At 40.7% G+C, this 24,633-nt stretch overlaps 2 protein-coding genes across 3 annotated transcripts in view; one reads left to right on the plus strand and one right to left on the minus strand.

Annotated features, from left to right (window-relative positions):
• The window catches only part of Zdhhc5 (zinc finger DHHC-type containing 5), a 28,141-nt gene extending 8,831 nt beyond the window's left edge, over positions 1-19,310 (plus strand). For both annotated transcript variants that reach the window (XM_028763055.1, XM_028763054.1), the window contains exons 3-12: positions 4,471-4,592; positions 10,528-10,685; positions 12,436-12,608; positions 12,756-12,858; positions 13,939-14,030; positions 14,537-14,669; positions 14,996-15,119; positions 16,173-16,285; positions 16,706-17,565; positions 17,998-19,310. In XM_028763055.1, the coding sequence (XP_028618888.1) occupies positions 4,471-4,592; positions 10,528-10,685; positions 12,436-12,608; positions 12,756-12,858; positions 13,939-14,030; positions 14,537-14,669; positions 14,996-15,119; positions 16,173-16,285; positions 16,706-17,565; positions 17,998-18,163 (2,044 nt within the window). In that variant the 3' untranslated portion in view covers positions 18,164-19,310. The remainder of the gene's footprint in view (positions 1-4,470; positions 4,593-10,527; positions 10,686-12,435; positions 12,609-12,755; positions 12,859-13,938; positions 14,031-14,536; positions 14,670-14,995; positions 15,120-16,172; positions 16,286-16,705; positions 17,566-17,997) is intronic.
• Positions 19,222-24,633, minus strand: part of Med19 (mediator complex subunit 19) — an 8,755-nt gene continuing 3,343 nt past the window's right edge. Inside the window, exons 2-5 of the mRNA XM_028763056.1 lie at positions 21,761-22,017; positions 21,512-21,608; positions 21,118-21,212; positions 19,222-20,562 (exon numbers count right to left, since the gene is read on the minus strand). Coding sequence (XP_028618889.1) covers positions 20,494-20,562; positions 21,118-21,212; positions 21,512-21,608; positions 21,761-22,017 — 518 coding nt within the window. The 3' untranslated portion in view covers positions 19,222-20,493. The remainder of the gene's footprint in view (positions 20,563-21,117; positions 21,213-21,511; positions 21,609-21,760; positions 22,018-24,633) is intronic.

Below are 24,633 nucleotides of genomic sequence, written 5' to 3' on the forward strand. Positions count from 1 at the left end.
CTTCCCCTTCTTCCCCTTCCTCTTCTTCCCCTTCCCCTTCTTCCCCTTCTTCCCCTTCCCCTTCTTCCCCTTCTTCCCCTTCTTCCCCTTCTTCCCCTTCCCCTTCTTCCCTTTCCTCTTCCCCTTTCCCTTTCCTTTCCTGTGGAGGTGTTAGCATCTGATTTGAGTGTGAACAACTTGGTGATCTGGGGCATTAATTGAAGGAAGCATGGTTGTTCCTTTCCTTCCTGTGTGGTTTTCCTCATCCAGGAATAAGTGCCCAGGTCCTACAGCATACATGGTTCAGCTGCTGGAAATTACAGGGTATAGAAAAAGCAAGTGTAAAGAGAAAGTAGGAACTTCTGAGAGGACAAATTGTTTTATAGAAGCTTTACAGAACATTCCTTGGTGAAATTCTAGGCTGGAAATGGGGCATTCATTCTAGCCTTCTCATCAAGAAACACTAAACAAATGCTCAAGCAGTACGCTAGGCTGGGGTCGAATGCATGGACATATATTCCTTAGGAGCTTAGTGCCTCAGCTTTAAGTGTCCTTGAATCTCTAGTACTTCACATAGGGGAGATGGGATTAAGGATGACAGAGCTGGAATGATAATTGACGATAGTGATGATTTTTCTTGTGTCTTGTATCTGGTGAATTCTCAGTGTGATTCATGCTGATTTAAAAAGAATTCAAGTAGCAAAGCATGGCACATGCCTTTAATCTCAGTACTTGGGAGGCAATCAGATGGATCTTTGAGTAAGAGAACAACCTGGTCCATATAATGAGAACCTGTCTCAAACAATGAACAGGACTTCCTTCTCCCCCACAAAAGAATTTTAGCATCTTTTCATACATGCTCCTTTATTTTCATGTGTGTAGTACACAACTGACATGACAAGTAGCAAGCTTAATAGTTTCCTGTGAATTGAGAAAGAATTAGAATCTAAAACTTCTTGATTGAGTTTTTCTTTCTAGGAATTTGACTTTTTCTCTTTTTTTCCTCTTTTAAGTAGTAGGAAGTGTTAGAAGTTCTAGGGAACAGGATTTCAGGAGAGTGTCAATTGAAACCCCCACTTCCCCTTTTACTTGGCATTGAAAATAGGCATAATGAATGGGTGGGCAGAAGAACCTGTTCTACCTGGGGTGGTTTATGTCTGGGAATCCCATCAGTGACTCAGCTTGAGTTGCAGCCACTCCCTAAACTTCTCATGCTCTGTGATTATTACTTACAGAGCTGAGGACAAGTCCTAACTTCTCTCCTTAGGTTGGCTATGTCTCTCTCTATCAAAGGCAACCGATTCAAACAGGCCACTTGTGGTCATCTTAGAATCTAGCAGAGTGCTAAAACATGGAAAGCTTTTCCTCAAGACAAGTAGAACATAGGGTGTGGCTGAAACAGGCTTTGCTCCTCACAGATTGTTGAGGTGGTTTGTTCCTTCAGCTGAAGTCCTAAGGCTAGAAGCTGCAAGTCTGAGTCTAGAAGATACTGTTCATGAAAGTGAATTATTTGAGTTACTTAAGATTCTGGCACTGTGGGGACAGTCTTTATTTTAACAATAGACTCAATTTTACTATTATGTATTTCACTGAAATGTACTGATAGAGGTTTAAAGGTAAAGTTTGACAGGATACACAAGGAATTGGGTGATTTATTTTGTTGGAAATGTCACTGAAGAAAAGGTGGGATCTAAAAGATCAAGAGTTGAGCCAGGTGTGGTGGCACAGCCTGAATGTAATACTATCACCCAGGAGGCTAAAGCAGGCAGGAATATTAGAAGTTCCAAAGTTAGTGTAAGGGTATTCTAGTGTTCCAGGCTGAAATAGGCCACACAAAGAGACCCTGTTTGAGCAGGAAAATAATAAGAAAAAAGAAAGACCAGATTAGGCTCTGAGTTGAGGGGCTACAGTGACCAGTTCTAAGAACTTTAAATCACAAGCACCTCAGTGTTCTAAAGGTTTAATTTATTTTTTCCTCCTAATTATCTTCCCAGGCTGTAGGAGTGAAGTGAGTCACCCTTTCTCTTCTTCCTTAGGCGGAAATTGAAGGACAGCTAAGTACTAGGGAGGGGCTCTGACCTGGATGATTGGTTTTCAATTTCTCTCATTCCCTCATGAGAAACCTGGGAAGTAGGCTCTGCAGTGACTCTTCCTTCCTGTGTTCTACTCCAGCTCATGCCATGACATGAGAACATCTTTTCTGAGCAGAAGTGCTCACAAAGGAAGGGCCTTTCTGTGAATACTGTGGAACTGTGGCTAAAGGGATGTTTTCACTTTGACAGCTGTCTTTATTATTATGATTCCCAATTCTATATAGCCCAGTAAAGAGAAGCAATGAGTTTGTTAATGTTTACTAGCTGCAAAGCCTGGCACATAAATAGTATTTAGTAGTATTTATACATTTTTAAATGGATGGCTGATTTTGAAAAACTGGATAGTAGTGACAGAGATTTGTGTCCCACTGGTTTATTTATATCTAATTAAGAAGCCCACTACTTCTAAACTGTCCTGCATCACTATTTACAGTTGTGTTTTTTGTTTTAAAGGGAATGGATCACCTTTTTGACTGTTGTTAAGTTGTATTTCAGATATCAGTGTTGTCTTGTTATTCTAGGCCCATCTTTTCCTTCATTAAATTCTTCCTATCTTCTAACTGTCTGGATAAAAGGGACAAGGACAGATGCTGTCCTTATTCTGGAGATTAAATTCTCAACCACACAAAGCAGATTAGGGTATTTAGCCAATGTCTTGTAGTGAAGAGGAAGTTCTTTCTGAGCTGAGACAAGAGATAATACTGGTTCCTGGGGAAAAAAAAAAGAGGACAGCCTCTCTATTCACAGTTAGGTTCTAAAAGAACCTGAAGTCAGACTTACATTAGCACTCTTTATTGTTTTTCTTGTCAGAGGTATCTAAAGCATGTCTCTTGATTTGAATGCTATGAATACTGGATATGTGTGACCCTCTCACCAAGCCTTCCATAGGATTTAGAATTTGTTTCATCTAAAATTGTCTTAACTTTTCCTCTCATTCTTTGCTCCATTTTTAGATGTCAAGAGGAATCTAGTTCTTTGTTCTTTATTTTTTATGAAATGCTTTACAGATTTACATGTCATTCTTGCATAGAGGGCATGATGATCTGTGTTACTCTAATTTAAGTCTATGTGCTGCCAAAGTGAGCGTTTTTTTCTATGGAGCCTGCATGGACCTTGAACTGGCAGTTGTGCTTTCTGAATTCTAAGTATTGGTGTTACAGGTGTGCACTACTGTGCCTAACTTAATTTCTGTGTTTTGATACATATTCTTTTTTTTTTTTTTTCCCCTTTGGACAGGGTTTCTCTTTATAGCCCGGGCTGTCCTGGAACTCACTCTGTATACCAGACTGACCTCGAACTCAGAAATCCACCTGCCTCTGCCTCCCAAGTGCTGGGATTAAAGGCGTGCGCCACCACTGCCCGGCCTTTTGATACATATTCTTGTCTGTATTATTATTTTGGTTTTTTGAGACACGGATTCTCTGTGTAGCCTAGGCTGTCCTAGAACTTACTCCATAGACCAGTCTGGCCTCAAACTCAGAGATTCACCTGCCTCAACCTTCTTAATGCTGGAACTGAAGGTGTGTGCCACCGTGCTCAGAATTATTTTTTTTTTTCTTTTTTTTTTTTTTTTTTTTCCGAGACAGGGTTTCTCTGTGTAGCCCTGGCTGTCCTGGAACTCACTCTGTATACCAGGCTGGCCTCGAACTTAGAAATCCACCTGCCTCTGCTTCCCAAGTGCTGGGATTAAAGGCGTGCCACCGCCCGGCTATTTTCAATTCCTGTTTGTTTGTTTTTGTGTTTGTTTTTTTCGAGACAGGGTTTCTCTGTATAGCCTTGGCTGTCCTGGAACTCACTCTGTAGACCAGGCTGGCCTCGAACTCAGAACTCAGAAATCCGCCTGCCTCTGCCTCCCAAGTGCTGGGATTAAAGGCGTGCACCACCACTGCCCGGCTTCAATTCTTAACCATTAGAATTAGTCTCTAGATAGGTGACAGTGGAGAAACCCAAAGTAGTTGAAATTGTTTCAAAGCTATCTGTAAAGATGGAAGGGCAGCTAGAGAGGCAGGTAGCATCTACATGCTTTGGGTATTAAGCAGGTCATTAATGAGAGATGGGTCCAAAAACATTAAGTTGCTTCAGAGACAGGAGTGTAGTTGATATTCACTAGTCAATCCCTAGTTCTTGATTCTGGTTTGTAAGGAGATAAGGATACATTGTAAGGCTGTGTAAAGATTCTGAAGAACCAGACTTTGATGCAGGGGTTTAATACAAGACTGTCTATTCTGCTGTGAACTGAACAGTTTTGTGGGAAACTGGGATACTGATGGATAAGAAAGATAAAGGTAATCTGAGATGTCAGAGGTAAATCACCTAAGAGTTACATATATGTAAGAAGGCTGAATCTCTATAGATTTGTGCTGGTGTCAAAGGAGTTTATTTTCTTTATTGTTTACAGGTGTCCAGGACTAAGCCTGTATGTGTCACCTGCAGTGCCCATTTACAATGCAATTATGTTTCTTTTTGTGCTGGCCAACTTCAGCATGGCCACCTTTATGGACCCAGGAATTTTCCCCCGAGGTAAGATCTTTCTGTACTCTCATGTAAGCTCCCTGTTGTTATTAACAATAATTATTTGGGCAGATAACAATTAATTTTGGGCTTGTAGGATTCTTGGATACTGTTACTAGAATATATATCACAATATCTAGTTAATTTGGTTCATTTTGGATCAGACCTTTATTATTTAAAGTTTTTTTATAGTTTGATTGTATTCTTTCCCACCCCCCAGCTCCTCTAGGATCTTACCCCATCTCCTTACCCATGAAAATTCATATCCTTTTCCTCTCAAAAACAAACAACACAAAACAAAAAAAAAGGAAAATCAAAACAAAATTAAGCTAATATGTTTGCAGGCAAATTGGAGTCTGCTTTGTGTTGGGCTACTATTGCTCCTGAGCTTGATACCCAGTGTCACTCCATTAGAGAAACTGATTTTTTTCTTTCTCAACAGGTATCAATTGTAAATAGCATCTTGAATAGGGGTTGCACTTTGGTCTGCTTCTTTGGGTCAAATCTTTGAGTTTCATTCAGAAATTTATTTAGATCTTCTATACCGAGTGGTGTTAGGTACAAACGAGAAAGTAAGTATGGGTAAGGGTCTCTTGAGAAGGTAGACACAGGTGTAGTTATTTGCTCATAGAAATTAGTGAAGTTCTGCTAAGAATGGGTGAGAGACTTAACCAAGTAGAGGACAGGAGGGCAGTTTCAGGCAAAGGAAGTATATATAGAAGCTTGTGCCCATGGAATGATGACGTCATCAAGGCTGGAGTTGTATACAGTGTAGTATATGGTAAGCCCAGAAAAGAAACCCTGACCCAGGTTGTAAAGGACTTCATTTGCTAAATTAAACAAGTAAGCAATTAAGACTCTGATAAATATATTATACTTCTTCCTTTGATACCAAAGATGTCTTAAATTTATAAAATATAATTCTGCAGACACTGTACAGGCTTTGGCAATAACATAAACTAGATGAAAATTTGAATTTAAGACTAGAATTACAGCTTTTTCAGAAGTAGATTCAATAGAATCATTTATGACAGCTTAATGGGGCAAAGCAGAGTAAAAAATAATCTGCTGCTACACCACCCTAAACATGCATGATCTTGTCTGAATTCAGAAGCTAAACAAGGTTAGGCCTGTGTAGCACTTAGGTGGGAGAGGATAGTTTTATTGTGGTAGTTTCAAGGTTCATAGCATGGGAGATAAATTGGATGCTGTTTTTTATAAACTGAATGTTAAATAGGCTATATATTTGCTTTTCTTTTTTCCATGCTAGGATTGAACCCAGGCTTTCAATAAGCACTATACTCTTGAGACCTAAATAATGAATTTGAGGTATTCCTTGGTACAGTTATGCAGTGGACAATTGAATAGTAGGAGTTAAATACTTCGTTTTAGGAATATGCAGCTATGGTATTTGAAACAGCAGGAGGAAGATTATCTAGAGAAAGAAGAGTCAGTTTAGGAAAGAGATGAGGTAAGACCTGGTCAGTTCTGCCATTTTTATTATGAGTATAGGAGAAATAGCCATTGAAGAGGGATTGAACAAGAAGGAGGAGAAAGTAAAGAGAACGTTAAGGAGAATTCATGAAGTAACTGACTTATTACTAGTATAGTAACTCAAAATCACCCTTTGTTTTGCTTACTAAGAACCGATTCCTTAAAAAATTATTTTTATTTTTAGACAAGTTCTCACTCTAGTCCAGGTTGGCCTTGAATTCTGCATTAGCCTCCTGAGTGCTCTAATTACAGGTATGAAGCACTATACCTGGCTGAAAACTTTATCTTAATAGTAGTTTAAGTAGTGTATTTATGTATATGTAAGGAGAAGATAGACCTGAATTACAGTTGTTTGCAGGCAGTGAATGGAAAATGCAAGCAGTCAGCAAGTATTAGATTTCCTTTTTTAAGAAGTAAGCAAAGTTGGTAGAAGATGGTAGAAGAATATTTTAAGGGAGAAGCAAACTTTTTACAAGACAGAAGCATGAGGAGATTGAGCTAGAGAAGAATGTGAAGCCTAAATTGAATAATAGGAAAAACTGAAAGTAATCTTCTAGAGAAGTAGGATCCTCTCCGATGCATATTGGAAGTTCTCTGCTTGTGGAGGGAGTAGGCCCTTCTTTGAGAAGGGGATGAGACGAAGAACTATCATGAGTAAGAGGTAAAGCGACCATGAGCTAGCAAAAAGCTATTACTAATGACATCTACTTTCCTCGCAAGTATAAGATGATTTTCTAAGTGGACTTGAGTAGCAAATGAGATGAGGTTTTCCTGACCGTTATTGTACTCCAAAGCCTGCCTCAGTGTTACTGATCATTTGGGATTTCTTTTTTTTTTTTTTTTTATTTTTTTTTTTTTTTTATAAAGACTTCTTTTTTTTTTTCAAAGATTTATTTATTTATTATATATGAATACACTGTAGCTGTCTTCAGACACACCAGAAGAGGGCATCAGGTCTCATTATAGATGGTTGTGAGCCACCATGTGGTTGCTGGGATTTGAACTCAGGACCTCTGGAAGTGCAGTCAGTGCTCTTAACCACTGAGCCATCTCTCCAGCCCCATTTGGGATTTCTGTGAGAGACAGTTTGTGGCCTAAAAACCAAGGGAGGATGTTTTAGTGAGTTATTAATATTCATTCATCAGATATTCAGTAGCCTACTATATGGGAAGCTGTGATGACCATTTGTATTTTTTTTTTTCTAATTTTTTGTTCTTGTTTGCTTATTCGTTTTTTGAGACAAGGTGTCTTTGTAGCCCTGACTGTCCTGGAACTCACTCTGTAGCCCAAGCTGCCCTTGAACTCCACAGAAATCCACCTGCTTTTGCTTCTTTAGTGCTGGGATTAAAGGTGTGCACCACTACTGCCCAGCTTTTAAAATGTTTTTTAAGGTCATTACTTTCAAATAGCTAAGTTCAGAAGGGAGTTTTGTGTATGTGTGTGCACGTGTGCGTGTGTGTGATAAGTGATGAGACTAATTATTGCTGTTAAATGAGTTGAGTTTTATAGATGATAATGTGGAAAATCAGAAATTTTAAAATACCAAGCATTTGACTTTCCTGTTTAAAGGATGTGTATGAGATTTTGTGCCAAGACCATGGTACGTGACATTTTGGTAGGACAGTTGTATGAGCCCAGGTTGAGGCCAGCCTAGGCAACAGAGGGAGATTCCTTATCTTTAGTTAATTAATTTTTTTTAATTTAATGTGGTTTTTTGTTACAGGGTTTCGGTGTAGCCCTTGCTGTCCTGAAGCTCCCTCCATAGGCCAGGTGGGCTTCATTTGCTGAGCTCCACATGCCTCTGACTCTTTAGTGCTGGGATTAAAGGCATGCGTGCACTGGCCATTTAAAAAAATTTTTTTTTTTTGTTTTTTTGTTTTTTTGTTTTTTTGTTTTTTGAGACAGGTTTTCTCTGTGTAGCCCGGGCTGTCCTGGAACTCACGTTGTAGACCAGGCTGGCCTCGAACTCAGAAATCTGCCTGCCTCTGCCTCCCAAGTGCTGGGATTAAAGGCGTGCACCACCACTGCCCAGCTAAAAGAAATTTTTTTTAGCCTTTAGTCAAATTTTTGTTTAGGAATATTGCAGAGACAAATGCTACATGTAACTTCATAGTCCAGAGAGAACTCTTATATTGTGTTATAAGGACTTTTTGTTTTCTTACATTGTTGAGGATTAAATGCAGGGATTTGCACATGTTAGACAGTAACCATCACAGAGCTACATCATGTAGCTTCAGCTACAGAGCTGAAGATTTTACATATGAGCTGGGCATGATTGATTGCACACCTTTGGTCCCAGCTTTTGAGAGACAGAAGCCAGCAGATTTATGTAGTTTTCAGGCTAGCCACAGCTATGTAGTAAGACCATATGTGAAAAACAGACCATAATTTTACATATGTCACTATTAGGCTTATTTATATGTAGTATGTATCTATAGCAGTAGTAAGATGTCTGGGGATTGAAGGCAAGGTCTTGTGCATAGACAAGAGATCTGCATGCCTCTGGGATTAAAGGGGTTTGTCACATGTCTGGCTGAAAACTTCATTGTTAATGCCTGCATTATCACTTATTTTTTCTTCCCACATTATTTCTAGATTAATTATAAAGATAAAAATTGCCTACTGCATATGAGGGGGGAAAGTAATATTCTTTGTTTCAAAATGGGATGTTTTCTTGTAGTTGAAAACAGGGCAGAGGCAAATTGGAGTTTGAGTAACAGTATGGAGAAAAATGGAATTAAAAGAGTGGACCCTGCCAGGCAGTGGTGACCTTTAATCCCAGCACTTGGGAGGCAGAGGCAGGTGGATTTCTGAGTTCGAGGCCAGCCTGGTCTACAGAGTGAGTTCCAGGATAGCCAGGGCTATACAGAGAAACTCTGTCTTGGGGGGGAGGGGGAAGAGTGGACCCTTTGGAGCCAGAAATTTGTTTGTGGGGAGAAAGGTAATTATGCATTTTGATATGTAAATTATCTTTTAAGATAAATTCATAATATGTAAACCAAGGAAAATCAGCACATGTATATCACTTTCTGAGCACCTTTCTTTTGGGAAACCCTATTTCCCAATGCAGAATAAACTTCCTCATCTGTGTTCTTGTAGTGTATGGAGAGTTGATCTCACAGCATTAGTTAATAGTTCCCAGTCTCTCTTACTCATTAGATGGTGGATTTCTGCCATGTTTTTAAAATAATTTTTTATTTAAATATAAATTTTAATTAAAGATTTAGTACAAGGGGGGTTGTGTGGTGGCACATGCCTTTTTTTTTTTGTTTTGTTTGTTTGTTTGTTTCTTTTGGTTTTTCGAGACAGGGTTTCTCTGTGTAGCCCTGGTTGTCCTGGAACTCACTCTGTAGACCAGGCTGGCCTCGAACTCAGAAATCCACTAAGCTATCTCACCAGCCCTAGATAAATTTTTTGTTGAATTTTAATACATATATAGATAAGGACAAAAAGTAACTAAAATATTAATGCATTTTTACAAGATCATCAGTGTTCACTTATAGCCAGCATCACTGTGAAAGTAGGGGGAACTAGGGAAAGTTATCCGGATCCATTAACAGATTGCTCTTTTCTTTTTTTTTTAAGATACTTTAAAAAAATATCTAATGTATATGAGTACTCTTTAGACACACCAGAAGAGGGCATCAGATACTATTACAGATGGTTGTGAGATACCATGTGGTTGCTGGGAATTGATTTCAGGACCTCTGGAAGAGCAGTCAGTGCTCTTAACCACTGAGCCATCTCTCCAGTCCAGATTGCTCTTATTTTACTTTTTTTTTTTTTTAAGATTTATTTATTTGGTTAAGTAGTAAAGAAGGAAGGCTGTTATTCTTAAAGAGGCCACAGGCTTTATTTGTATCATTGACATGGTGGCTCACAAGTCTGTAACTGTAAGGGATCTGATCCCGTCTTGTAGCTTCTGGGTACTCCATGCATGTGGTGTATATACATACTTGTAGGTGAACACATGTATATAAAAATCAATGTGAGTTCAATTCTGTGAACCTGTACTGAAAAGAGAACTGATTCCTGAGAGTTGTTCTCTGACCCCCACACACATGTGCTCACACATATACACAGACGGATGATTACATTTAAAAAAAAATTTAGAATATATATTCTTGCTATCCCTGATATGAGGGAAGAACTTCTGTTCTTAACCATGCATTATGATATGAACTGTGGATTTATAAAATATAACATCATTTCAAGGTACTTAAGAAACTATGTTTTGGTGCTAGAAAGATATCAGAGAACCTGAGTTGGATTCACAGCTCACAACTGTCTATAACTCCAGCACCACCAGGGGATCCGACAACCTCTTCTGACATACAGACACACACACACACACACACACAAAGACGTTTTAAGGAGCTATGTTTTGAACATCTTATGTTCCTAGTACTTAATAGTTTGGCATAGTTGTTTTTAAATTTTTCTCTTCTAGCCGAAGAAGATGAAGACAAAGAAGATGATTTCAGAGCTCCTCTTTACAAAACAGTGGAGATCAAGGGTATCCAGGTGCGAATGAAATGGTGCGCCACCTGCCGCTTTTACCGCCCTCCTAGATGCTCCCACTGCAGTGTTTGTGACAACTGTGTGGAGGTAAGAGCACTGGATGGATGAGACTCTTTATCTTAAGTTGTCTTCCTCACTGTAATAGTAGGTTCTTTTTTAATTAAAATATTTATTATTTTATTTATTTATATGGATTTTTTGCCTACATCTATATTTGTGCACTGTGTGCATTTGGAGACTAAAAGTGAATCTCACAGACAGCTGTGAGCCTGTATGTGGGAAACTGAACCTGAGTCCTCTGGAAGATCTCTCCAGCTCTCTCTTTAAAAATAAATTTTAAAAAGTTTTGTTTTTTATTTTTGTGTGTACCTAGTACCTGAGGAGGCTAGAAGGTGGCATTAGATCCCCTGGAATTAAAGTTATTATTGATGGTTGGATCTGAGCCACCATGTGGATGCTAGGACCAGAACCCAGGTCTTAAAGAGCAATAAGAGCCCTTAAGCACTTGGCTGTCTTGCACCCACCAGAATAAATTTTTTTTAAACAAAGATTTATTTATTTATTTATTTATTTATTTATTTATTTTGGTTTTCAAGACAGGGTTTCTCTGTGTAGCCCTGGCTGTCCTGGAACTCACTCTGTAGACCAGGCTGGCCTCGAACTCAGAAAGCCACCTGCCTTTGCCTCCCAAGTGCTGGGACTAAAGGCGTGCACCACCACTGCCTGGCTATTTTTTAATTTATATCTATTTGTGGTATTTGCACATGAAGTGTCGGTGACAGAGGAGGCCAGGGACCAGGAAGTTGTAAGCTGACTGATGTAAGGGCTGTGAACCTATTTCAAATTCCTTTGCAAGAACAGCACATACCTTGATCACGGAGCAATCTTTGTAGTCCCTAAAGTAGATTCTTGAAGCATAGTCCTGCCGCCAAGCTGCCTAACCTGCATGGTTCAGCCGAATCCAATGGTGTGCTGAGTGGAGCACATGAGAGCCAGAGCAGGAACTCTGTAACTACACAGGAAGCTTTAGCTCCAATAGCAGCTTTCCTGACCCCAAGAGTCAGTTTCAGCCATCCATCCTGTGGTTACTTAGTGTTAATCTCTTGTACAAAAAGCATGGCCTTGTGTTTAGTACCATTTTTTGTAGTTATTCCTTCTGTGTGTTTTTTTTTTTAATTCCCATAAATCTTGAATGTTTTACCAACATTTGTCATTTTGGTTGAATAGATTTTTTTTTTTTTTTTAAATCATATAGCCCTGACTGGCCTAGAACACATTTTGTAGACCAGTCTGGCCTCAAACTTTTGTGGCCATCCTCCTGTGTCCCAAGTACTGGAGTTGTAGACTTGTAGCACCACGTCAAACTTTAGATCAACTTGAGAATTTGGCTTTTGGCCAACCTCCAGAAGGTCTTTTGGTTAACATAGATCAAAGAGAAACTGCTTTGAATATTTTTAAATTTAAGTTTTTAAAACTTTTCAAATTTTTGTAACTAAATGATCTAAAAGTAAAACTTTAAGTTGTTATTTAGTTCCTCTTTTCAACAGAAGGGATTTAATACTGCTTTTTTGGGTGGAGGCTATTGTTTTTTCTTTGTTTTCTTTTTTATGCGTGGGGGAAGGGGGGCTGGACAGGTGGGTGTACATGTGTGTCTGGTACATGTGTGAAGGTAAGAGGATAACTTGCAGTGATTGGGTGTCTTCTGTCATGTGAGTCCCAGGGATTGAACCCAGGTTGTCAAGCTTGGTGGCAGATACCTTTATCTGGTGAACCATCAGGCTAACCCTAGTGCTTTGTTTTAAGAATGCCTTTTATTCTGTATCTTTTTTGCTCCTAGGAATTTGATCATCACTGCCCTTGGGTGAACAACTGTATTGGTCGCAGGAACTACAGATACTTCTTCCTATTCCTCCTCTCCCTGACAGCCCACATCATGGGTGTGTTTGGCTTTGGCCTCCTTTATGTCCTCTATCACATAGAGGAACTCTCAGGGGTCCGCACCGCTGTCACGTATCCTTGAATGCCTTTAGCTTATAGGATGGGGGGTGGTGGGCAAGTCCAATCCTTGAGTCAGGAAAGGTTAAGGGGAAGTGGTCACAATAGAGCTGGGGAAAGCAAGATAACATTGTTCTGTTTTCCTTGACTACTTGGAATCAGAATGGCAGTGATGTGTGTGGCTGGCTTATTTTTCATCCCTGTAGCTGGCCTCACAGGATTTCATGTGGTGCTGGTGGCTAGGGGACGCACAACCAATGAACAGGTAAAAAGAACTGTCAGGAGACTGAACAGGGCATGTCTTAAGCTCTTACTAGTGAAGAACATAACACTTCCATAAATAGAATACTAGAAAATACTTAATGTGATGATGTAGAGATTAACAGTAGTGGGGAAAGTGAATGAAGTAGGCCTTGGTCTTCAATAACTAGAATTAAAGCTGGGAATGGTGGTACAGGATTGTAATCTTACTTAGGAAACTGAGGCAATAGGATTGATTTACTTGGACCCTGTCTCAAAAAAGGAAGAAAAATGACCTTAAGAAATGATCTTGTTCTAATTCTGTTAAATATTTAGTCTGTGAATTTATAGAATCGAGTTGGGACAGACTTTAGGAAATACATAGTACTGCTTAAACATTATTTTTCTGCTATAATAGTAGCTAACCTTAATTGCTGGTCTTACCCTGCAGTCAGTCTATCTGTGGATTCTTCAGGTTCAATCAAATATAGATGGTATAGACTTGGAGGGAAAATCACATCAGTACTGAATATATACATCCTTTTTCTTAGCATTGTTCCTTAAATAACACAATAATTATTTTTTTATAATTTATTTATTTTATGTATATGAGTATACCATTGCTCTCTTCAGACACACCAGAAGAGAGCATTAGACTCCATTGCAGATGGTTGTGAGCCACCATGTGGTTGCTGGGAATTGAACTCAGGACCTCTGGAAGAGCAGTCAGTGTTCTTAACCACTGAGCCATCTCTCCAGTCCCCCAATAATTCTTTATATAGCATACTGTATTAGGTATAGTATAATAGTATAATGATGGAGAGATGAATTAGTGTACATAGGCTATTTGCAGTTACTATACACATTTATATAAGGGAATTCATCTGTGGATTTTAGTTTCTTCAGAAAGGTACTTAACCCCATTTTATACAAGAAACTGATATTGGGGTCAGTTTCCATGACGTAGACTTAGAATTTGAACTGAGAACCCTCACTCTAGAACCTCTGTTCTTAATCATCAGTATCAATTTTTTACCTGAAAGAGTAGCTGCACAATTATTTGCCTTTTGGCATAGTCTGACCTACCTGGTTCTTTATCTCCTAGGTTACAGGTAAATTCCGGGGAGGTGTGAATCCTTTCACCAATGGCTGCTGTAACAATGTTAGCCGTGTCCTCTGCAGTTCTCCAGCACCCAGGTACATCCACACCCTTGGACTAGTGTTCATTCTTGCTTAAACTTTTGTCTCCTTTGGGCTTGTTCTGAATAAAGGGAGTTTAATGGAAAATGGCTTTTTAGGGAGGGTTTGCTCTTAGAATGGTGAGTGCTACAAGGAAGAGACATTCTGATCTTTTGGTGAATTTTGAGTTCAGTTGATACTGTTTAGGTATGGCTAATGGCATTAGAGAACTGAGGATGTATACAATTTAACTTCACAGTGCTAGATACCTGCCTGTAAAGGCCTACTCTTGCTGAAGATTTTCATTGAATTAAATTAGTTTACCACTAACTTTTACACTACTCTGATAGGACTGGTTTTTGATGCTTAAGATTAAACTGAGGGTCTTGTTCTTTATCACTGAGCTATATACCTCAGCCCATGACTGCTTATTGTATATTCACAATGCTTCCTAGATGGTATGCAAATAGAAATTTTGAATGAAATAGTAAGTGAAAGAAAGCCTTTTCACTCTTGCTACACAGGTATTTGGGGAGACCAAAGAAAGAGAAGACCATTGTAATCAGACCTCCTTTCCTTCGACCAGAGGTGTCAGATGGGCAGATAACTGTGAAGATCATGGATAATGGCATCCAGGGAGAACTGAGGAGGACTAAGGTGAGAAATTAGGAAAGTAAAGCTAGGTAAACCCAGGGAATTTCACCCATGGCAAAGAGATAGACACTTGCATTGAATGTACATCTTTGTGTTAAAGTCACTTAAATACAGATATTTTCTTCATTAGATTTCAAGTTTATGACAATAGACACTGAGCCATTTTCTTCATGTCTTCATAAGATGTAATGTCTTTCAGATGATAAACACTCAACTTTTTTTGTCCTTACTATTCCCAAATTGACTCTTGTCCCAGTATTTACATTATGCCGACTTAATATTACCTTAATGCAGTTTTCTTACATGATTTCCCTCTCTTCATTTATTAGTCTAAGGGAAGCCTAGAGATAACAGAGAGCCAGTCTGCAGATGCGGAACCTCCACCTCCTCCTAAGCCGGACCTGAGCAGATACACAGGGCTTCGAACACACCTCAGCCTGGCTACTAATGAGGGTAAGGGCTGCCTTCATCTGTGAGATCCTAGAGATAGAAGACAGGAATGAGGTACCATGTAAGCTGAGGAGAAAAAGAGCAAGGACTAGGAAGTAATAGTTGAATTATGACTGAGAACACCCGGTGGATAATACTTGAGCAGTTTTCTTTGAATAGCTAGAAAGGGAGGGATGCCAGTTAGCAATAGACAGTGATTTGGACTTTACAGGGAGTCACATTTTACAATCTTATGTTGTGTATGTGGATGGTGTGTGTGTGTGTGTGTGTGGTACATTGGTGGTGGCGGTGAGTGGGTAGATCAAAGGACAATCTCCAGAAATTGTTTCCTTACACTATGGATCCTGGGAATTGAACTCAGGTCTTTAGGCCTTTTTTGAGAGTTTGCCTGAATCAGAGAATTTCTTAGTATGTTTGATGCATTTTCCCACTGTAAATTCTGAAACTAGTATAGATCTTTGCTCTTAAAAAAATAAAAAATCACTCCTCTGCCCCCTTCCCGGGCAATGATGGCTCATGCCTTTAGTGGGTGGGTCACCAGGGAGGCAGATGCAGGCAGGCCTCTAAATTCAAGGTCAGCCTGGTCTACAAAGTTTCAGGATAGATGTGGCCACACAGAGAAACCCTATCTGGAAAAACAAAATGAAACAAAACAAAGAAACAAGGACTGTGTAGACCAGATTGTCATTGAACTCAGAGGAATTTGCTTGCCTCTGCCTCCTGAGTGATGGGATTAAAGGTGTTCTACCACAGATGGCCTTATCATTGGTTTTTAATTTTTATCATATGTATATGGCGTTTGGCTTTCATGTGTATATCTGCTCAGCATTTGTCCTTCTGTTTCAGCCTTCTGAGTAGCTGGGACTATAGGCTTGTATCTAAGGATACAAGGCCCAGCTGAGTCTTTAGACTACAACAAAATCTTGTTCCTTAGACTTTGTCTTTATTAGGTATACTTGATTCTACCATGTCCTTTCCCTGTACTTTCAGAAACCCCATAAAGGTTAAAAGAATCAATGTTACTAAAAGTAGTCTCTCTGGGTTTTCCCCTTGTAGATAGCAGTCTCTTGGGCAAGGACAGCCCCCCTACACCTACCATGTACAAGTATCGGCCAGGTTACAGCAGCAGTAGCACATCAGCCGCCATGCCTCATTCCTCCAGCGCCAAGGTACTGTGTACTCTAAGAAGTGGGGTCATAACCTATGCTAGTTCTGGAGGAAGGGAGGAGGGAACGTAAAAGCCAAGGGCATTTACTGATTATTGGCATTAATGGAATTGAATTTCCTTGTTGTGTTTTTCATCAAAAAAGGAGCAATGACGCATACTAGATAAAACCACTAATTAGTGTCAAATCTGATTTGAGAAATGACTTCTGCCAAGTTACTTAGTTTCTGTAAGCCTCATTTCTTGCATCTTAAAATAAGGTATTTGTTCCAAGTCACAGGTTTTAGTTAAGGGCAAACCATATGATGTCCAAGTTTGAAGTATACTACTGGCATGTAATTCTGTTCTTCAGTGGGTCTCTGGGCTCTGGTGTCTGGCAGCTATCAAAAGGAGTGTTAAGACTGTTTTTACTCATTTTCCACAGTTGAGTCGTGGAGACAGCTTGAAGGAGCCAACTTCAATTGCAGATAGCAGCCGCCATCCCAGCTACCGCTCAGAACCCAGCTTGGAACCAGAGAGCTTCCGGTCTCCCACTTTTGGCAAAAGCTTTCATTTTGATCCATTGTCCAGTGGCTCACGATCTTCCAGCCTCAAGTCAGCTCAGGGCACGGGCTTTGAGCTGGGCCAGTTGCAATCCATTCGTTCAGAGGGCACCACCTCCACCTCCTATAAGAGCCTGGCCAATCAGACACGCAATGGAAGTCTATCATATGACAGTCTACTCACTCCTTCAGACAGCCCTGATTTTGAGTCAGTACAGGCAGGGCCTGAGCCAGACCCACCTTTAGGCTACACTTCTCCCTTCCTGTCAGCCCGGCTGGCCCAGCAACGGGAAGCCGAGAGGCACCCACGTTTGCTGCCAACTGGTCCACCACACCGAGAGCCCTCACCAGTCCGTTATGACAATCTGTCTCGCCACATTGTGGCCTCCCTCCAGGAACGAGAGAAGCTGCTACGACAGTCACCTCCACTTGCAGGCCGTGAGGAAGAACCAGGCCTGGGAGACTCAGGCATTCAGTCAACACCAGGCTCAGGCCATGCCCCCCGTACTAGTTCCTCCTCAGATGATTCCAAGAGATCACCCTTGAGCAAGACTCCACTGGGACGCCCAGCTGTCCCCCGTTTTGGCAAACCAGATGGGCTAAGAGGCCGGGGATTAGGGTCCCCTGAACCAGGCACAACTGCCCCCTACCTGGGCCGATCGATGTCCTATAGCAGCCAAAAAGCCCCATCTGGTGTCTCTGAGACAGAGGAAGTAGCATTGCAGCCATTACTGACACCCAAGTAAGTATTTGTTTTATCCCCCTTATCATTCAGCTTAATTAGCAGAAGCCATCAGGCCTTTGGCTATACATGATTCTTGTATAGGTAGACTCTGGGGATTCTGAGAACTCTTCACATTTGATTGCCTTTATGAACAACTCCTCCTTAAGGGATTGAAGATTGATAATATTCCCTTAATACTGCCTTCCTAAAAGTTTTATTTGCCAGAAATTAAGTATACCAGAGCTGTGGTTAGGAATGGATTGGGGAGAAAGAGAAATCAGTCTTATTTTAAGCATACCAATAAAGTAAAAGGGACTGGACTGTTTGGGTAAGAAAATATGTGAAAAAGCTCACCCACCTTCATATTTGACCCTTTGTGTGTATTTTGTATGTGTTTTGTGCGTGTTTTGTGCATCTTTCCCTGATGTCTGTTTCTTCTTTTTCCCCCAGAGATGAAGTACAGCTCAAGACCACCTACAGCAAATCCAATGGGCAGCCCAAGAGTATAGGCTCAGCTTCCCCTGGCCCAGGCCAGCCAGCTCTCAGTAGCCCCACAAGGGGAGGAGTCAAGAAGGTGTCAGGGGTGGGTGGCACTACTTATGAGATTTCTGTATGAATCTTGGCGCCTCCCTTCCCCCACACCTCTGCACCTACACCAAAGGGCCTCAGGTGGCCACCTTCCTTCCCTCAAGGGGCTCCCCTACTTTGCATGGACATTTTTTAAACCACTGATTCCAAGAGGATGAGGCTTGTTTTACAAAATGCCATGAGGTTAAGGAGAGTTGGGGGCCCTGAGACTGGGGTGGCACCTCCCCCTCCTTTGATCTTTTAAGACTTTCCCCTTCCTTGATCCCTGGACCAGACTCAGTGGACATTTGTGCAATTGCTCGCCCTGGAGGGAACCAGATCATTTTTAAACCAGAAATAATTTTTTTTATTATTGTTACGGATTCTATTTTTTTCCTCTTCTCCGTTACCAGGTGTGTGTGTACATATATATATATATTATAAATATCAAAGAAATTATATATCTATCCTGGGATGGGAAAACAAGGGAGGGATATATAGATAGATATATATATATAAGGAGGGGGATTTTATTCTTCCCTTTCCTTAGACCAGCAGGAAAAGAGAGACATTAAAGTCTTCCTTTTCTCCATGGTTCCCTCTCGTTTGTCCCAGTTACCGACTAAGGAAGTAGCACCCTCTGCTGGTGCTAAGTGATTAGGAAAAAAACAGTACATCTGGGGTTGTCAGTCAGATAAAAGAACTTGGAGAGTTTTTTAGGCTCCTTCACATCTAGTTTCCCTAGGAAAGGGGTCACAGTTCCATCATGGTGGTGGGAGATCAGGAAGAGAGCTTGGCCTAATTTAAGAAACACCAGGCCTCCCGCCCTCCATTCTTTGGACAGGGATTGTGGAGGGCTTCAGTGAGCCCCTTCAATGCTTCCCTATAATTTACAGAAAAATCTTAAAATCCAAGGCCAGGAGAGAAGAATCCAAAAAGCAATATTTTTCATCATATGCCAAAAATGGGATAGAGAGAAGGAGTGGCAGGCCTAGGCCCCTCCAATTGTCCCTTGGGGTTTACCCCTTAGCCCACCTCAATATGGTGCTGGGTAGAGGGGGTAGTAGCTGGGTTCTAACCTTTAAACAGGAAAGACTCCAGCCTCTATACAAAGACCCTTTAATTTTTTTATTCTGATTAGCCATTTTAAACCAACAAGGAATAAAATAAATCCTGATCTAACCAGTTTCCCCTGACTTGTGTTTTGTCTGGTTAAGGCAGGGTGAATGGTCTTACGGAGTCAAAAGGGAAACCTCATTCTCTGGTCCTGTTTTTATTCTGGCTATCAAATTAAATGCCTTGCTGGGTGAGAAAAACCTAGCTTTTCATAACAAAAACATCCTGTGTGTTGAAATCTCTTGTGTTATTCCTTAATTTCCCTTTTAGAAAGTAAAAACAACTAAGCATGGTGGTATATGCCTTTGATCCCTGAACTTGGTAGGCAGAGGCAGATGGGTCTCTCAAGCTTGGGGCCTAGTCTTCATAGCCAGCCAGGGTTGGGATAGTGTGATGTCGTCTCAAAAAAATCCAAACCAAAAACTTTCAAAACAACCAAATCCAGCATTAAACTTCTTGCCAGAGGTTCATTTAAAAAGCATGTAGAGAAAAAAAGTCTGGGAGGGAGGGAAAGGAAAATATAAACTTGTCTAGTATACACAAGTCTTAGGGGTCAGGCTCCAGAAAAAGGTTTGGGCATAATGAGATAAATACTAGTTGTTTTTTCCTGCTAAAATATACTAGTGAATGTGGATTACCAGTTCCCTGTGGTATATAAACACTGGTATAAACCTTATTTGGGTCAGCTTTCCTGATGGAAGATGAAGATCATCCAGGCACTTTGCTCTGAGCATAATCAGCAAAGTATTTGTGCCTATGGTAGGAAAACACTAGCAAACTAGGTTGTTTTCAGACCATGTTCTCTATTCTCATTTTGATTTTCTAGCCTGCTAAGGAAATAATGTGATGGCAAGATCCAAAATCTCTTGCATCTTAGTGCCTTGTCCTTAACTTTGACTCAAATAGAATGGCACTAGCCTCTTAAAAGGCAGCCATACTAGTCAGTCTATGAAACATGCTTTTAAAAAAAACAAAACAAAACACTGAAGTCCTGGAATCAAATTACACAAAAGAAGGGGAAAAAAAAAAGATAAAAAAGATCCTTTTTCTTGTAAAAAGGATATCCATGAAAATGCCAATTGGACTAAACCATAAAAAAGCATGGCCCTTCTCTAAAGTGTATTAGTCACATGCACAGCAGGGGCTGGCCCCTGTCCAGCTGTTGAATGCCCCCACAACAGGGTCCAAGTGCCTGGAAGACAGTTTTTATCAGCAGGTTCAGTATCACAGGAAAGCCATCCTTGGCAAAGTCCAGTAGTACTATTAGCGGAGGCTGCTGCTGCTGCTGGCTTGAGAGCTGCCCATACCTGGGTGGTCTGGACTATGTCGGTTCTGGAGAAAACAAAGAAAAGAGTTAACATTCAGAAACTAAAAGACCTAGGTGGATGTGGTGGTGCATGCCTTTAATCCCAGCACTCTGGAGGCAAGCAAATAGATCTCTGAAGTAGAAACCAGCCTGGTCTTCACAGTGAATTCCAGGCCAGCGAAGACTATACATCTTGAAACCTTGTCACAAAACAACAAAAAAATCTAAATAAATAAGATGAGCCTGCTAACATAAACTTGCTATCTCAGTTACTTGGGAGATGGAGGCAGAAGGACTACAAAGTCCAAGGCCTGCCTAGACAATCTAGTGAAACACTATCTTAAAAATTATCAATAAGGGGCTGGAGAGATGGCTCAGTGGTTATAAGCATGTACTGTCTTGTACAAAACCTGAGTTCAGTTCCCAGCACCATCATAGGCCTGTGACTCTGACTCCAGGGCTTAAGCCCTCTTCAGGCCTCTGCACTCATGTGGGAAAGCACATGTATTCATAAATTAAAAAAAAAAAAAAAAAGATGACACAGGGAAAACTCAATGGGTTTCAACCACAACAGCCCCTACCTTCTTCTTCTTCTTTTCTTTCTTCTTCCTTTTCCGTTCAGGATCCTCTTCTTTCTTCTTTTTCTTCTTTTTGTGATCTGAATCAGATGGTGTTTCTGTAGGAAACATTAAGAGCCATTAAGAGCCTATAACCTGTTGAGCTTAAGATCTACTATATAAACTCCTAAGGTTATAGGGAAATCTAACTCTAGAAATCCTAACTACTATTTTTCTCAAGTGTCCAGAAAGGATACTGAGGTGTGCTAAAACACCTGTGCTAAGTCATTACTTGCCCAAGAAATGTCATTATATGAATTCCTTCTTAGGGAAAATCTGGGAGTCCAGAGTAACTAAGCTTAACTGTAAAGGCCAGGCCGTACTTGAGCCAGTGTCTCTGATAAGAGGTGCTCCTTACCTGGGGGAACAGGATCCTGGGTACGGCTCTGTTTGTGCTTATGCTTATTCTTCTTCTTGGGAGGCTGAATATGCATCAGACGACACTGCTCTGGCAACTGAGGGAAACAAAGGAAGGTCCAGGTGAGTAGAGAGAGAAAATCTCTCCCATCATCTGTTCTCAGAAATTATGAAGGAACAGAGTTGGACAGAAAACTACTTCCATGCCTTTCAGGCCATTTGTTTTCTTACTCCCCAAAAAGAGACTCACCGGGCCAGTGTGAAGGCGGAAACCAGACAGCATGGTCCCTGTGATCGGATTAAAAGAGCCACCAAGAATAGGAGGCTTCTCAATGAGGGAGCGGAGGCTGCTGTTGTCATGGGAGCCAGGGAGATCAATCATCCCTGGCAGGTCAGGCAGGAAGTTACTTAGCTTCTCCTTCACTTTCTTCCCACAGAACTTATTATAGGCCTGTTCCAGGTTGTAGTGTGTGATTAAATTGGTGCTGCCCGTCAGCTCTGTGCTACCTAGAAAATAGTCATAATGAGATTATACCAAAAGCAGGTAACTTTTTGTTAGTAACTCAGAAGGAAATTGAAAGAAAAAACAATCTTTAGATTTACTTTATATGTATGTTTACTTTGTCTGCATGTTATGTATGTGTACCTAATGTGTGTCTGGTGCCTGCAGAAGTCAGAAGAGCGGGTTGGATCCCCTAGAACTGGAGTTAAGGATGGCTGTGAGCTGCCCTAGGAACTGAATCTGGCTCTTTTGCAAGAGTAGCATATCCTGTTGAGCCATCTCTCCAGTCCCACGAAGGATTCTATTTTAATGTAAATGAGGAAATCTATTTAAGGAGAATTGTCTTAGTCACTGTCCCGTTGCTATGAAGAGACATGGCTATAGCAACTCTTATAATTATGAGGCTTGTTTAGAGTTTCAGAGGCTTAGTTCATTACCGTGTTGGGTAGCATGGTGAAAGCATGGTATTAGTGAAGGAGTTGAGAGCTATCCCCAGCTCAGAAAGAGAAATGGGCTTTTGAAACCTCAGAGCCCATCCCAAATGACCACATCTCCTAATCCTTCTAATCTTTTTAAAGGAATTCCACTCCTGGGTGATTAAACATTTAAATAGATGAGCCTCTAGGGGCCATTCTTATTCAAGCCATCACAATTATAAACTTTTTTTAAAAAAAATAAACAAAAGCAGGCATGGAGGCACATGCCTCTAATCCCAGCATTCACTTGGGAGGCAGAGGCAAGTGGATCCCTGTGAATTCAAGGCCAACCTAGTCTACAAAGCTAATTCTAGGACAGCTAAGGCTGTTTATCATACAAGTAAACAAACATACACACACAAAACCAAACAGGAAAAACAAGCAAATTTTATAAGTTGAGCATCTGTAGGTCAAAAATCTGAAATGTGAAACTTAGTGAATTCTAGCACTCAAAAAGTTTCATATTTTGGATCATTCCATACTTCATATTTCTGGATTCAGGATGTGCAACTGGTAAAAATCTATGCAAATATTCTGAAATCTGAAAAACTGTAAAACTGGAAACATTTTAGATAAGTGTATTCTAGACACTAAACCTGTAATAACACAATAGCCAGGTATAGTGGTGCACAACTGTAAGTGTAATGCCAGGACTTAGAAGGTTGAGGCAAGGCAGCTGCATTCAAGGCTAGTTTAGGCTAACTAATGAGAGCCTGTCTCAAATACCCAACCTCAGTAACATATAATAAACAAACACAAAACTCTATACCCTGGGCTAGAGGGATGGAAAGGTGATGGAGCAAAGTAGGGCAGAGGTAGAAACTGAAAAAAGGAAAAAGCTAATCAGATTAACTTACTTGACATTGTATCAAATACTGTTCTGCTTTTCATAAAATGTCTCAAACATTTCTGTGTGGATCAGTATAACAGAACCTTATAGTTCAGTTTACAGATACAATATATTCAATGGCTGACTTTTTTTTTGTTTTGTTTTTTTGAGACAGGGTTTCTCTGTGTAGCCCTGGCTGTCCTGGAACTCACTCTGTAGACCAGGCTAGTCCCGAACTCTCGAACTCAGAAATCCGCCTGCCTCTGCCTTCCAAGTGCTGGGATTAAAGGCATGCGCCACCACAGCCCGGCCCTGACTTTTTTCAAAAGATTAGAAATATGCTAATAATATGGACAAAATAAAGAGAATAGAAATATCTATCATACAACCTCACTGATTATTATGACAGCATACAGGTAAAATGGCCTGTTTATGATACTTGGCAAAGTTCAGGTTCTGAACTGTGATGGCAGGGATGATGTCTTATTCACATGACTGGTTAGTGCTCAGGTTATACATTAAAATGTTTCTGACAAACAAGCACTTTTCTTCTGGTCTTAATCTACATGTTTCCCTCTTTTCACTGTGAAATAACTCAGAAGAAGGATGTGTAACAGTGTGGGTTCCTGAGTATTACCGAGGCTCTCAGAACTCTGGACACATCTGCTGTTTTCTCTCATTTGTCCTGTTTCTGCCGGTGCTCCTCCTTCCAGCTGGTTATGTTTACAGCTCAGTTGAGAAGGCACGTGTTTCTTTTCATATATATTTTTTTTTTTCCAGAAGAGTTTCTCTGTTTGACAGCCCTGGCTGTCCCATAACTTGCTTTGTAGACCAGGCTGGTCTCAAATGCAAAGAGATATGTCTACCTCTGCCACCCAAGAGCTGGGACTAAAGGTGTGTGTGAGCCACCACAGCGAGTGCTTTTCCTAACTTGCAAGAAAGGAGTTCAGGCATATCACAGTGGTGTATCCTAATGATCCCAGCACTCAGGAGGCAGAGGCAGGAAAACAAGGAGCTCAGGCTCATGCTCGACTGCATGCATGAATTTGAGGCCATCCTGGGTGACATGAGACTGCCTCAAAAAAAGAAAGAAAAAGAAATTAAGTAAGTAAATATGATGAGGCTGGCCAGAATGCTCAGTGGATGACCCAGGTTCCATTCCCATCACCTACAGGGCAGCTTGCAGGCACGTGCATATAAATCCAGTTAGAGGGAATCTGATCATCTTCTCTGACCTTCCTGGATTTAACATGAGCGTGTGCGCGCACGCACACACACACACACACACACACACACACACACACACACACACACAC

This window comes from Grammomys surdaster, unplaced genomic scaffold (assembly GCF_004785775.1).
Source record: "Grammomys surdaster isolate TR1022 unplaced genomic scaffold, NIH_TR_1.0 136, whole genome shotgun sequence".
In the NCBI taxonomy this organism is placed as follows: domain Eukaryota; kingdom Metazoa; phylum Chordata; class Mammalia; order Rodentia; family Muridae; genus Grammomys; species Grammomys surdaster.